We start from the raw sequence: 13,012 nt of genomic DNA on the forward strand, positions 1-13,012 counted from the left end.
TCTCACAGTTACTACTATTGAGCAAGGTACCCCCTATACTATACCTGTGCATTTGGTTTTTCTTGCCTAAATGTAGAACCGTGCTTTTTTCACCATTGAATTTCATTTTGTTATATAGTGCCCAGTGTTCAAGTCTGTTCTGTATCTTAAGCCTGTCTTCTGGAGTGTTGGCTATTCCTGTCAGCTTGGTGTTGTCTGCAAATTTGATGAGTTCCCCATCTATCCCCTGGTCCAGATCATTGATGAAGATGTTGAAGAGCGCTGGGCCCAGAACAGAGCCCTGGGGCACCCCACTACACACTTCCCTCCATATAGATGCAGTTCCATTGAGGATCACACGCTGAGTATTTTTCTATCTTGTCAAGTAGTAGGGTGTGATCTACTTTATCAAATGCCTTACTGATAAAGTAGATCACACCCTACTTGGACTACTTGGGTTGGACTAGAAGACTCCAAGGTCCCTTCCAACTCTGTCATTCCATTCCATTCCATTCTTATTATTCCATTCTTATTATTCTATTCTATTCTATTCTATTCTATTCTATTCTATTCTATTCTATTCTATTCTTATTATTCCATTCCATTCCATTCCATTCCATTCCATTCCATTCCATTCCATTCCATTCCATTCTATTCTATTCTATTCTATTCTATTCTATTCTATTCTATTCTATTCTATTCTTATTATTCCATTCCATTCCATTCTATTCTATTCTTATTACTCTATTCTATTCTATTCTATTCTATTCTATTCTATTCTATTCTATTCTATTCTTATTACTCTACTCTATTCTATTCTATTCTATTCTATTCTATTCTATTCTATTCTATTCTATTCTATTCTATTCTATTCTTATTATTCCATTCCATTCCATTCCATTCTATTCTATTCCATTCTTATTACTCTATTCTATTCTATTCTATTCTATTCTATTCTATTCTATTCTATTCTATTCTATTCTATTCTATTCTATTCCATTCCACTCCATTCCATTATTATTCTATTCTATTCTATTCTATTCTATTCTATTCTATTCTATTCTATTCTATTCTATTCTATTCTATTCTATTCTTATTATTCCATTCCATTCCATTCTTATTATTCCATTCTTATTATTCTATTCTATTCTATTCTATTCTATTCTATTCTATTCTATTCTATTCTATTCTATTCTATTCTATTCTATTCTATTCTATTCTATTCTATTCTATTCTATTCTATTCTATTCTTATTATTCCATTCCATTCCATTCTATTCTATTCTTATTACTCTATTCTATTCTATTCTATTCTATTCTATTCTATTCTATTCCATTCTATTCTATTCTTATTACTCTATTCTATTCTATTCTATTCTATTCTATTCTATTCTATTCTATTCTATTCTATTCTATTCTATTCTATTCTTATTATTCCATTCCATTCCATTCCATTCTATTCTATTCCATTCTTATTACTCTATTCTATTCTATTCTATTCTATTCTATTCTATTCTATTCTATTCTAGTCTATTCTATTCTATTCTATTCTATTCTATTCTATTCTATTCTATTCTATTCTTATTATTCCATTCCATTCCATTCCATTCTTATTATCCTATCCTATCCTATCCTATCCTATCCTATCCTATCCTATCCTACCCTACCCTACCCTACCCTACCCTACCCTACCCCACCCTACCCTATTCAACAATCCTCACCATAATTCTTGGTGCGGATAGACAGGATGGATCCTCTGGTGCTTCCACCTTCATTGGTAGTCACCATGTACATCCTCACAGTCGAGCCAGGGGCCAAGCCATTGATGACGTAGCGATGCACCGTGCCATCCAGCACCACGGCCCCTGGAAAAGAAGAAGCAGGGAGAGGCCAGACCAACAGTCGCAAAGACTCCGTGGACCTTGGCCGTGCAAGCTCCTGGGGACAGAGACTAGCTTTTTATAAAGACAGTCCTCGACTTACAACCACAATTGAGCCGAAAATTTCGGTTGCTAAGCAAAACAGATGTTAAGTGAGTTTTGCTCCATTTTACAAACTTTTTTTTTTTTTTTGCCACAGTTGTTAGGTGAATCAATGCGATGGTTAAGTGAGTGACAATGGTTTTAAAGTGAATCTGGCTTCCCTATTGATTTTGTTCGTCAGAAAGTTGCAAAAGGGGGAATCACACGACCCCAAAGCACTGCAACTGTCATACATATCAGTCGGTGGCCAAGGGTCTGAATTTTGATCTTGTGATCAAATAGGTTTATAATTTAAATAAATGCCAATCAATTAGTCTAGAAAGGATGCCATTAACCTATGGCTTCGGCAGGGATAGGCAATCTTGGCCCTTTTGTGACTCGTGGACTTCAACTCCCAGAATTCCTGAGCCAGCATGGCTCAGCATGGAAACCTCTCCATTTCTCCTCAGCATGGCTGGCTCAGGAATTCTGGGAATTGAAGTCCACGAGTCATAAAAGAGCCAAGGTTGCCTACCCCTATCCTAGGACGAAGATAAAGAGCAGGGGTCTTCAACCTTGTCTCTTTTATGACTTGTGGACTTCAACTCCCAGAATTCCTGAGGCAGCCATGCTGAGGGGAAAGGGAGAGGTTTCCAAGCTGAGCCATGCTGGCTCAGGAATTCTGGGAGTTCAAGTCCACGAGTCATAAAAGAGCCAAGGTTGCCTACCCCTGTCCTAGGACAAAGATTAAGAGCAGGAGTCTTCAAACTTGGCCCTTTTATGACTCGTGGACTTCAACTCCCAGAATTCCTGAGCCAGCATGGCTCAGCATGGAAACCTCTCCCTTTCCCCTCAGCATGGCTGGCTCAGGAATTCTGGGAGTTGAAGTCCACAAGTCATAAAAGAGCCAAGGTTGCCTACCCCTGGGCTAGGTGAACATTTCTAAAATGCACAAACAGCTCCAAAATGTATATACGTTACAACCAAACTAATTTGCTGTTTCGCATGGAGGAATTTTTTTTTTAAAAGAAAGCGAAAGAAATAATTAATCAGGAATTGTTTAATATGCTCAGTTTCCAGTTAATCGTAGGGCATAAAAACGTGATGATTTATACTAATGAAGTCTGGTGTCACGTGGAAGCCAAAATGAGAGCATGTTAATCAGGAAAATCCCTTGCTCAAATGTTTTAACTTTCTTTCTTGCAGTTCCAATTTCTCTTTCAAAGCAAATTTATACTTTCAAAGTGCTGTCCTTTCTTAAGAGTGGGCTTTTAAGCCAGCAGACGTCTACGAGGAGCACGCTGAAGGGCAGACCTGGCCTTCTAAAGGCAGAAAAAGAGAATGCATTCCCAATTCCCCCCCAAAAATGATCCAAAATATATCAGGGATAAAAAACGTAGCCTCTTTTTTTCTACTTGTGTAGCCCCCCCTTTTCATTTATATGCAACGGTTCGCCTTAAAACTCAGCCGCTTCAAATACATTCAGGCCAAGCGCGTCTGTGGCGGCGTAAAAACTAATTAAGCGATAGCCAACCTTTATAAAGGGGATGTGATAAAGGTCATAAGAGTGAAAAACGGTCATAAGTCACTTTTTTCCAGTGCAGTTGTAACTTCGGATGGTCGCTAAAGGAACTGTTGTAAAATGAGGACTACCTGTATTTAGGTCACAGTGTTGGGTGCAGGTTTCAAGAATAAACTGCAGGCTCAAGACAGCCTGGTGGTGACGGTGCTGGGCTAGAAGCGGGTGTGTGTGAGAGAAAGACTTTGAGAGATGGACCAAAGGAATGTATCCTAGGGAACGGTCAGAGAAGAGAGGACCTAGCCCAGACCTGCCTAATGGATGGAGAAAGAGGCTCAGAAGGGGCCCTTCGGAGGGTTTTTTTGGGGGATTGTAAAGGAAATGGTGGGAGACTTGTCCTTTCAGACTGGCAAGAGTCCGTTGATGGAGCCTTACAACAGGGCTTTTCAACCAGTGGTATGGGTACCACCTGTGGTACATTGGCACCTGGCAGGTAGTACGTGACCATTCTAGAAAAGTGGTAGCGGGGGTGGGGAATGAGCTGAACCGGTAGCAGCACCGCACAAGCCTGAGCGAGAGACGGCTGGAGCTGCAGGGCTGTCAGGGCTCAGCGGAAGCCCCAGGATCGGCGCTTCTTCGGGGCTGTCAGGGCTCCGTGGAAGCACCAGGATCAGCGCCAGGCTCCAGCTGGAGCTCGGCGCTGATCCGGGTGCTTCTGCTTAGCCCTGAAGAAGCACCAATCAGCTGGAACGTTGCAGCATCTCCAGGGTCTTGGGATTTACATTCAGATGCTTGGCAACCGATTCATATTTATGACGGTCACAGTGTCCCAGGGTCATGGGAAGTGACCAAAACCTGCTGCAACCACTCAGCAGATGGGGGGAATAAAAACCAAACACCCCCCCACCCATCCCCACTGCCAACAATGAAAACCTTGGACAGGAGGAAGACCGCAGCTGGGTGGGCAGGCAGGTGTCTTGCTCGGCTGTGGCTTGGGGGACACTTTTTTCAGTGCCATGGTAACTTCGAACAGTCACCAAGCGAACTGTTGTAAGTCAAGGACTACCTGTACTTCATCACTTTTTTCCTTTTTTTATCATCAAGTTTTTGACACCTTTCTAGGCGCCTGGTGGTACTCGAATATTGCCATATCTTAAAAGTGGTACAATGGGTGAAAAGGTTGAAACCCCTGCCTTACAATACAGTAGAGCTAGTTCGCCCCCTGTTGGGCACTTTTGGATAACGCGTGAATGTGAACCGAACAGACTAGCACAGTGGTGGCGTACCGACGGCACGCGTGCCAGAGGCGGCACTCAGAGGCCTCTCTGTGGGCACATGTGCCGTTGCCCCAGCAGAGTTCACCAGAGCAGGGAGCACGTGACGTTTGGAAGTGACAGGCAGGAAGTGAGTGAGCAAGTGGCGTTGGCCCCCCGGGGATGCCCCGGAGATGCTCACCCAGTCTGCCGTGACCACTGCAGCCACACCCACCCAGTGGGCCACGCCCCCAGTCCCACCTGATGATGCAGCCCTGGCACTTTGCAATAAATAAGTGGGTTTTGGGTTGCAGTTTGGGCACTTGGTCTCTAAAAGGTTCGCCATTACTGGACTAGCATTTTTAGGGCAGCCAAAACAACTAACTACTCTGTATTAACACTCTGTTGTCTCCTGGCTAATGTATCATCACTATACGATAAATAGATAGATAGATAGATAGATAGATAGATAGATAAGTGAGTGAGTGAGTGAGTAAGTAAAAGCAATAACACTTAACTTATATACCACTTCATGGTGCTTTACAGCTCTCCCTAAGCTGTTTACAGAGTCAGCATATTGCCCCTCCCCCCCCAACAATCTGAGTCCTCATTATTACCGACCTCGGATGGATGGGAGGCTGCAGGCAGCCGGCAGAAGGAACCTGCAGCACTGCATTCTAATCCTTGCGCCATCACAAATGAATGAACGAACAAATGAATGAATAAATAAACAAACAAATAAATAAATCTAGTTGTGGGTTTTTTGTTTTCTACTCTACCTGGGAAGGCTGACACGGAGAGACCTGGGTTCCTATCAGACCGGCCACAAACGTAAACCCCTAAATAGGAATGATCTTGAGCTCCCTTTGTTGAGAAAAGCATAGTTTTATTAGAGGTCACAGGCATTGCAGTAGAGCAGAGATGATGGTCCCTTTATGATTTGTGGAGTTCAATCCCTAGAATTCCTGGGCCAGCATGCAAGTCTGAAAGTACAAATCTCCCGCCGTCTCTTTTTTTATCGTCTGAGGATGGATCTTTTCTACCTTTCTTTCTCTGCCTGTTACACATTTGCTGGCTCCTTCACCTTTTATCTGCTTGTTCCCTAGGTGACTTCTCTTCCCTAGATAGATAGATAGATAGATAGATAGATAGATAGATAGATAGATAGATAGATAGACAGACAGAGATCAGATGATAGATAAATGAGATAGAGACAAGACATAAATCATAGATTGATAGATGGCAGATGATAGATAGATATAGATAGACTGAGATCACATGATAGATGATAGATGAGATACATGAGAGAGAGACATGACATAGATAAATGATAGATTGATAGATGACACATGAAAGATAGAGATAGCGATAGATAGATAGATAGATAGATAGATAGATGATACATGAGAGAGATAAATAGGTGATAGAGAAAGATGATTGATAGCTAGCTAGATGATATAGAGATATAGATAAATGGATAGATAGATAGATAGATAGATAGATAGATAGATAGATAGACTGAGATCACATGATAGATGATAGAGACATGAGATAGAGACATGACATAGATAAATGATAGATTGATAAGTAGATGATAGATAATAAAAAGAAAGAAAGAAATATGATAGATACATGAGACAGACAGACAGCTAGGCGGACAGATGGACAAATCCTCCCTAACTAATCAGGTAGTTAAAAGAGACAACAGGATATTTGCCCTTTCAGATTTGCAAGCTGGCTGGGAACTCTGGGAACTGAAGTCCACTCATCTTCAAGCAGCCTAGATTGAAAAACACTTATTCTAGATAGAAACTTGTTATTTTTTTAAAAAAAAAAGTGGAAGGGAAAAACTTCTGAAAGAATTAAATGCAACTTGCTACTTCAACCTGAGGTACTTTTCTTGTAAATTCCAAACCTAACTCTTTGCTGAGAAGCATAAGTTTTCTCCTTACGATAGTCATCCATCTTCTCTTCCTTGTAGTAAAGGGTGTAATTCTGGATCTCGCCACCTTGTTCTTCCAATGGGAGCCTCTCCCACTGCAGCTCCACCCAAGATTTCCAGACCTGAGTGGGATATAAAACTGGGGCCCGAAGTGGAGCTGGAAAATGGAAAGGAGAGATCTGGGCATCAGCAGGTAGACCTTGCCACAAATAGTGGAAGAAGTACATAATTCCAAAATGGGATTGCCAACGACTATGACTTTTAATGGAAATACAACTGTATCCCCTCCCACCTCACCCTTAATCCCTATGTTTCTTGCTCGCTGACTCAGCAGCCTTATCCATTGAAGATATCCATATGTGAAATGGAGTGTGAGAATGACCTTGGAAGACGAGGAAGTGATGCTGCTGTAGTGGAATGTAGTCTGGATTCCAAGAAGGGACGGGCTACGTTTCAGAGGAAGAAGAGACAGCAAATACAGAATACAGAGTAACAGTTGGAAGGGACCTTGGAGGTCTTCTAGTCCAACCACTGCTCAAGCAGGAGACTTTATACCAGGGGTAGGCAACCGTGGCTCTTTTATGACTCGTGGACTTCAATTCCCAGAATTCCTGAGGCAGCCATGCTGAGGGGAAAGGGAGAGGTTTCCAAGCTGAGCCATACTGGCTCAGGAATTCTGGGAGTTGAAGTCCATTAGTCATAAAAGGGCCAAGGTTGCCTACCCCTGACCTAGATTATTGTTCGGTCAGGAAATTAGTTCCAGGTTGCTTCTCTCCTTGATTAGTTTCCACCCTTTGCTTCTTCTCCTGCCTTCAGGTGGCTCAGCCCCATGTCACACGGTGATATTTATCTCCTTTACATTTTATTTACGGTATTTACTTTCCAATATTGATGACTGTGGCCCATCAAGTCAGTTATGGCTCTTAGAGACCAACCACCAAGATCAGAGCTCTTCAAACTTGGCCCTTTCATGACTCGTAGACTTCAACTCCCATAATTCCTCAGCCAGCCATGCTGAGGGGAAAGGGAGAGGTTTCCAAGCTGAGCCAGGCTGGCTCAGGAATTCTGGGAGTTGGTCCACGAGTCATAAAAGAGCCGAGGTTGCCTACCCCTGCCCTATACCATTCCAGGACAATTTCTTTTTGAAAACCTCCAATGTTGGAACACCCACAACTTCTGGAAGCAGGCTGTTCCACTGATTAATTGTTCTGTCAGGAAATTACTCCTTAATTCTAGGATGCTTCTCTCCTTGATTAGTTTCCATCCGTTGCTTCTTGTCCTGCCTTCGGGCGTATTGGAGAATAGCTTGATTCCCTTCTTCTTTGTGGCAGCCCCTTAAATATCAGAAGACCGCTATCATGTCATCCCCCGTTCTTCTCTTCCTTAGGGTAGTTTAAACTAGCAAAGTTCAGGCAGCATGGTTGGGAGGAGCAGAGTTAAGGCGGATCCCCCTTAAAAGACCTCAGAGTATATCCAAGTAATTTGCTTTAGTTTGACAGGATTTCTGGGCAGAGGAAAAAATCTTAGAAAGCATCCTACATGGCATAGGGCATTGATGGCGAACCTTTTAGAGACCAAGTGCCCAAACTGCAACCCAAAACTCACTTATGTATCGTCAGGTGCTGGGGGGCATGGCCCATTGGGTGGGCGTGGCTGCGGTGCTAAGGGCAGACTGGGTGGGACTAAAAAGTTCAATCAATCAATTCCAACTTTGCAAGATCTTTTTTTTTTCCGTGAGAAGTTGAAATTGACTGATTGAACCTTTTTTTTTGCATATGGCGACGGAGGCCTAAAGCGCAAAGGTTTTATAAATCCCAGCTGAAGGCTTAGGACTGGTGCGAGGGCGCACGTGCCCACAGGGAGGGCTCTGCATGTCACTTGTGGCACACGTGCCATAGGTTCGCCACCACAGGCATAGGGCCAGGCTACCTATGGAACTGTCTTCATCATGTGATATCACCCAACCCCCACCTGATCAGGTAGGAGAAGTATGTTGTGCCCCTCATCAGCTAAAGGGTTCCAGTTGGTGGGGTCCAGGTCAAGAAGGTTCTCTGCCTCTGCCCTGAGGAACACCTTTCTCCCCCGGGGTCAGGTGAGTTTCACTATCTTGGCCTTCCCTAAGGGTGTAAAACACGTGGCTCTGCGGCCTGGCTTGGGGGGGTGCAGAAGAGCACACAGCTGTGGGGGCTGGTTAGCACCATTAAAAGCTCTTCCTCCTCCTCCTCCTCCGTTTAATTAATTTTTAATATCCCTTGCCTCTTTTAAATGTTAAAATGCTGTTTTTATGCTTTTAATATTGTATTGCACCCCACCCAGAGTCCCTCTGTGAGGGAGACACACGGTTCTTAAATGAGACAGACAGACAGACAGACAGATAGATGATGGATGGATAGATAGAATGGGTGGGTGGATGGATGGATAGATAGATAGATAAATAGAAAGAAATATAAATAGATGATAGATACATGAGACAGAGAGATGAATAGATAGATGATAAATAGATAGATAGATAGATAGATAGATAGATAGACTGAGATCAGATGATAGATGATAGATAAAGACATTATAGAGACATGACATAGATAAATGATAGATTGATAGATAGATGACAGATGATAGATTGATAGGTAGATAGACAGACAGATAGATAGAAAGATGATAGATACATGAGACAGATAGATGGATAGATAGATGATGATGATGATGATGAGAGAGAGAGAGAGAGAGAGAGAGAGACTGACAGACAGAAAGACAGATCAGACAGACAGACAAATAGGTGGATGGATGGACAGATGGACGGACAAACAAATCCTCCCTAACTAATCAGGTGGTTAAGAGAGAGGGCAGGATATTTGCCCTTTCAGATTTGTTGCAATCCTTTTTTTCTGCCCTATGGAACATCCTCCCTTCAGAACCTGGCGCTGTTCCTGAGTCTGGGGTGCTGAAAGTGTCAAGGGCCCCATGTCCTGTTTTTTGTTGCTAGCTGGCCAAGTACCTTGGCTGTTATCTGTATTTATTTTGGATTGGTTTTTCTTATTTTAAAATGCATTTATCATGTCACTGTAATACATTTTTTTGAATAGCAAGCTGCCCAGAGTGATTGATTGAGTGGGCAGTTATAGAAATTGAATGAATGAATGAATGAGAACATGCTGTCAATGCAGCTTTATAATAAAGCATGTTATTTTGTCTTATTTCCTGCCCCATCTACTTAGGAGTCTGAGATCAATCTTACAGTTCTGAAAGTACAAATCTCCCACCGTCTCTTTTTATCGTCTGAGGATGGATCTTTTCTATCTTTCTTTCTCTGGGTGTTACACATTTGCCGGCACCTTCACCTTTTATCTGATCGTTCCCTACAGTGGCATCTTTTCCTCTATTCTCCCAAAGTCATTCTCACATCCATTTAGAACAGGGGGTGGGGTGGGTGTTCTCCAAACTTGGCAACTTTTAGACTTGTGGACTTCAACTCCCAGAATTCCTCAGCCAGCCAATTCCTCAGCCAGCCGACATAATGAAAACACTAAAAACATTTTAAAACTCTAATCCAAAATAAATACCCATAGCATATTCCATGCTGGCTGGGGAATTCTGGGAGTTGAAATTCACAAGCCTTAAAGTTGCTAAGTTTGGAGATCCCTGCCTCCCACTATGATAGCAAACAAAGGGTACTTCAACATGGTCATCTCCATAATTTGAGGTTACCCCAAGCTTACTGACACCGCCTTTTTTGTGCTTGGGTGGTGCACTTTCTTACTAAATAATAACCAACCCCCAGGTCTATGAATATCAACCCAAGAAAGTCACTGTTTCCACTTACCAACTTGCTTGGAGTAAGCCTGAGAAGAACCAAAGGCCCGGAGACTTCCATTTACGAGTCCAAAGATCTTCACGGCATAAAGATTCCCGGGCTTGATGGCCTCTATAGGGGAAGGAGGAAGCAAGAGGTTACAGAAGCATATAGAACAGAACAGAACAGAACAGAATAGAACAGAACAGAATAAGGAATGGAAGAATAGAATAGAATAGAAATAGAAATAGAAATAGAATAGAATAGAATAGAATAGAATAGAATAGAATAGAATAGAATAGAATAAAGAATGGAAATAGAATAAGGAATGGAAGAATAGAATAGAATAGAATATGGAATAGAATAGAATAGAATAGAATAGAATAGAATAGAATAGAATAGAATAGAATAAAGAATGGGAATAGAATAAGGAATGGAAGAATAGAATAGAATAGAATAGAATAGAATAGAATAGAATAGAATAGAATAGAATAAGGAATGGGAATAGAATAAGGAATGGAAGAATAGAATAGAATAGAATAGAATAGAATAGAATAGAATAGAATAGAATAGAATAGAATAGAATAATAGAGTTGGAAGGGACCTTGGAGGTCATCAAGTCCAACCCCCTGCTGGAGCAGGAGACCCTGTACCATTTCAGACAAATGGCTGTCCAGTCTCTTCTTAAAAACTTCCAGTGTTGGAGCATTCACCGCTTCTGGAGGCAGGTTGTTCCACTGGTTAATTGTTCTCACTGTCAGGAAGTTTCTCCTTAGTTCTAGGTTGCTTCTCTCCTTGATTAGTTTCCATCCATTGCTTCTTGTCCTGCCTTCAGGCGCTTTGGAGAATAGCTTGACTCCCTCTTCTTTGGGGCAGCCCCTGAGATACTGGAACACTGCTATCATGTCCCCCCTTGTCCTTCTCTTCATTAAACTAGACATCCCCAATTCCAGCAACCGTTCTTTTAGCCTCCAGTCCCCTGTATCCTGCAGCTTGGTTTTTCTGTCACCAATTGGATCGGGCAGCTCATTGTGAAGTTCCTGTCCGGCGTCTCCAGGAAACGTCCCTTCGATTGAGCCCCTCTGTTCCGGCAAGACTGATTTTCACCCCGGAGGGTGGCCTAGTGGGCGCGATTCAGACGAGCGTCTCATGCAGAGGGCTGATTAGGTGCGACGTGGATGATCAATAGTAATTTCCTGGCCGCATTGGAAAGCCTTGAGGCAAAATCCAAAGGGTTGTTGTTTTTGGAGGTTCATGGGTGGGGTTTACTTCAGTCTTGCAAAGCGGGCAAGGCAGCTGCCTGGATGTGCATTCATATTTCCTCTTAAGGAGAGGGTCACCATGACCTTAGGAACGGCTCTGTGCAAGCTGTTGCAGCAAAGACGTCCACGCAGCTGCGTTTCCTCACCAGAGGGCCCTTGCCAACAGTTGGCAGAGCCAAAACCCTGTGGGATCGCTCCTTACTCGTTCTTTCTAGAGTCTCTAGACCACCCTTCTCTCTCTCTTTCTCTCTGTTCTCTTATTCTTTTCCACCCTCTTTTTTTCTCTGTACAGAATACAGAACAACAAGAGTTGGAAGGGACCTTGGAGGTCATCTAGTCCAACCCCCTGCTCAAGCAGGAAACCCTATACCCTTTCAGACAAAAATGGTTGTCCAGTCTTTTCTTTAAAATCCCCAGTGTTGGAGCATTCACAGCTTCTGCAGGCAAGTCGTTCCGCTGGTTAATTGTTCTCGGCATGAGGAAATTTCTCCTTAGTTCTAAGTTGCTTCTCTCCTCGATCCATTGCTTCTCCTCCTGCCTTCTGGTGCTTTGGAGAATAAGTTGACTCCCTCTTCCTTGTGATCCCTTCTGTCTTCCCCTTTTCTCTCTGACCTTCCTTTTTTCTCTTATTCTCACTTCACTCATTTCTTCCTTTCTTTCTTCTCTTCCTTCCTTCCTTCCTTCCTTCCTCCCTCTCCCTTCCTCCCTCCCTCCCTTCTTCCATGTCTTCCTATCCCCTTTTCCCTATCCCTTTCCTTTCTTTTCCTCTTCTTCCACCTCCCTTCTGCCTTCCCTATTTCCCTTCTCTCCTTCCTTCCTTCCTCCCTCCCTTCCTTCTTCCATGTCTTCCTACCCCTCTTTCCCTATCTCTTTCTTTTCCTCTTCTTCCTTCTCCCGTCTTTCCCTATTTCCTTTTTCTCCTTCCTTCCTTCCTTCCTTCCTTCCTTCCTTCCTTCCTTCCTTTCCTCCATGTCTTCCTAACCCGTTTCTCCTATCTCTTTCCTTTCCTCTTCTTCCTTCTCCCTTCTTTCCCTATTTCCTCTTTTTCTCCTTCCTTCCTTCCTTCCTTCCTTCCTTCCTTCCTTCCTTCCTTCCTCCATGTCTTCCTAACCCGTTTCTCCTATCTCTTTCCTTTCCTCTTCTTCCTTCTCCCTTCTTTCCCTATTTCCTCTTTTTCTCCTTCCTTCCTTCCTTCCTTCCTTCCTTCCTTCCTTCCTTCCTTCCTCCATGTCTTCCTAACCCGTTTCTCCTATCTCTTTCCTTTCCTCTTCTTCCTTCTCCCTTCTTTCCCTATTTCCTTTTTCTCC

General features: G+C 43.0%; 1 protein-coding gene across 2 annotated transcripts in view; it reads right to left on the reverse strand.

Moving 5' to 3' along the window:
• LOC120297063 (granulocyte colony-stimulating factor receptor-like) overlaps nucleotides 1-13,012 on the reverse strand; it is a 63,740-nt gene that overhangs the window by 12,898 nt on the left and 37,830 nt on the right. For both annotated transcript variants that reach the window (XM_039319278.1, XM_039319279.1), the window contains exons 10-12: nucleotides 10,474-10,575; nucleotides 6,664-6,810; nucleotides 1,700-1,843 (exon numbers count right to left, since the gene is read on the reverse strand). In XM_039319278.1, the coding sequence (XP_039175212.1) occupies nucleotides 1,700-1,843; nucleotides 6,664-6,810; nucleotides 10,474-10,575 (393 nt within the window). The remainder of the gene's footprint in view (nucleotides 1-1,699; nucleotides 1,844-6,663; nucleotides 6,811-10,473; nucleotides 10,576-13,012) is intronic.

The sequence above is a fragment of the Crotalus tigris genome, unplaced genomic scaffold (assembly GCF_016545835.1).
Source record: "Crotalus tigris isolate CLP2741 ecotype Arizona unplaced genomic scaffold, ASM1654583v1 scf7180000022970.308977840:1548163, whole genome shotgun sequence".
In the NCBI taxonomy this organism is placed as follows: Eukaryota; Metazoa; Chordata; class Lepidosauria; order Squamata; family Viperidae; genus Crotalus; species Crotalus tigris.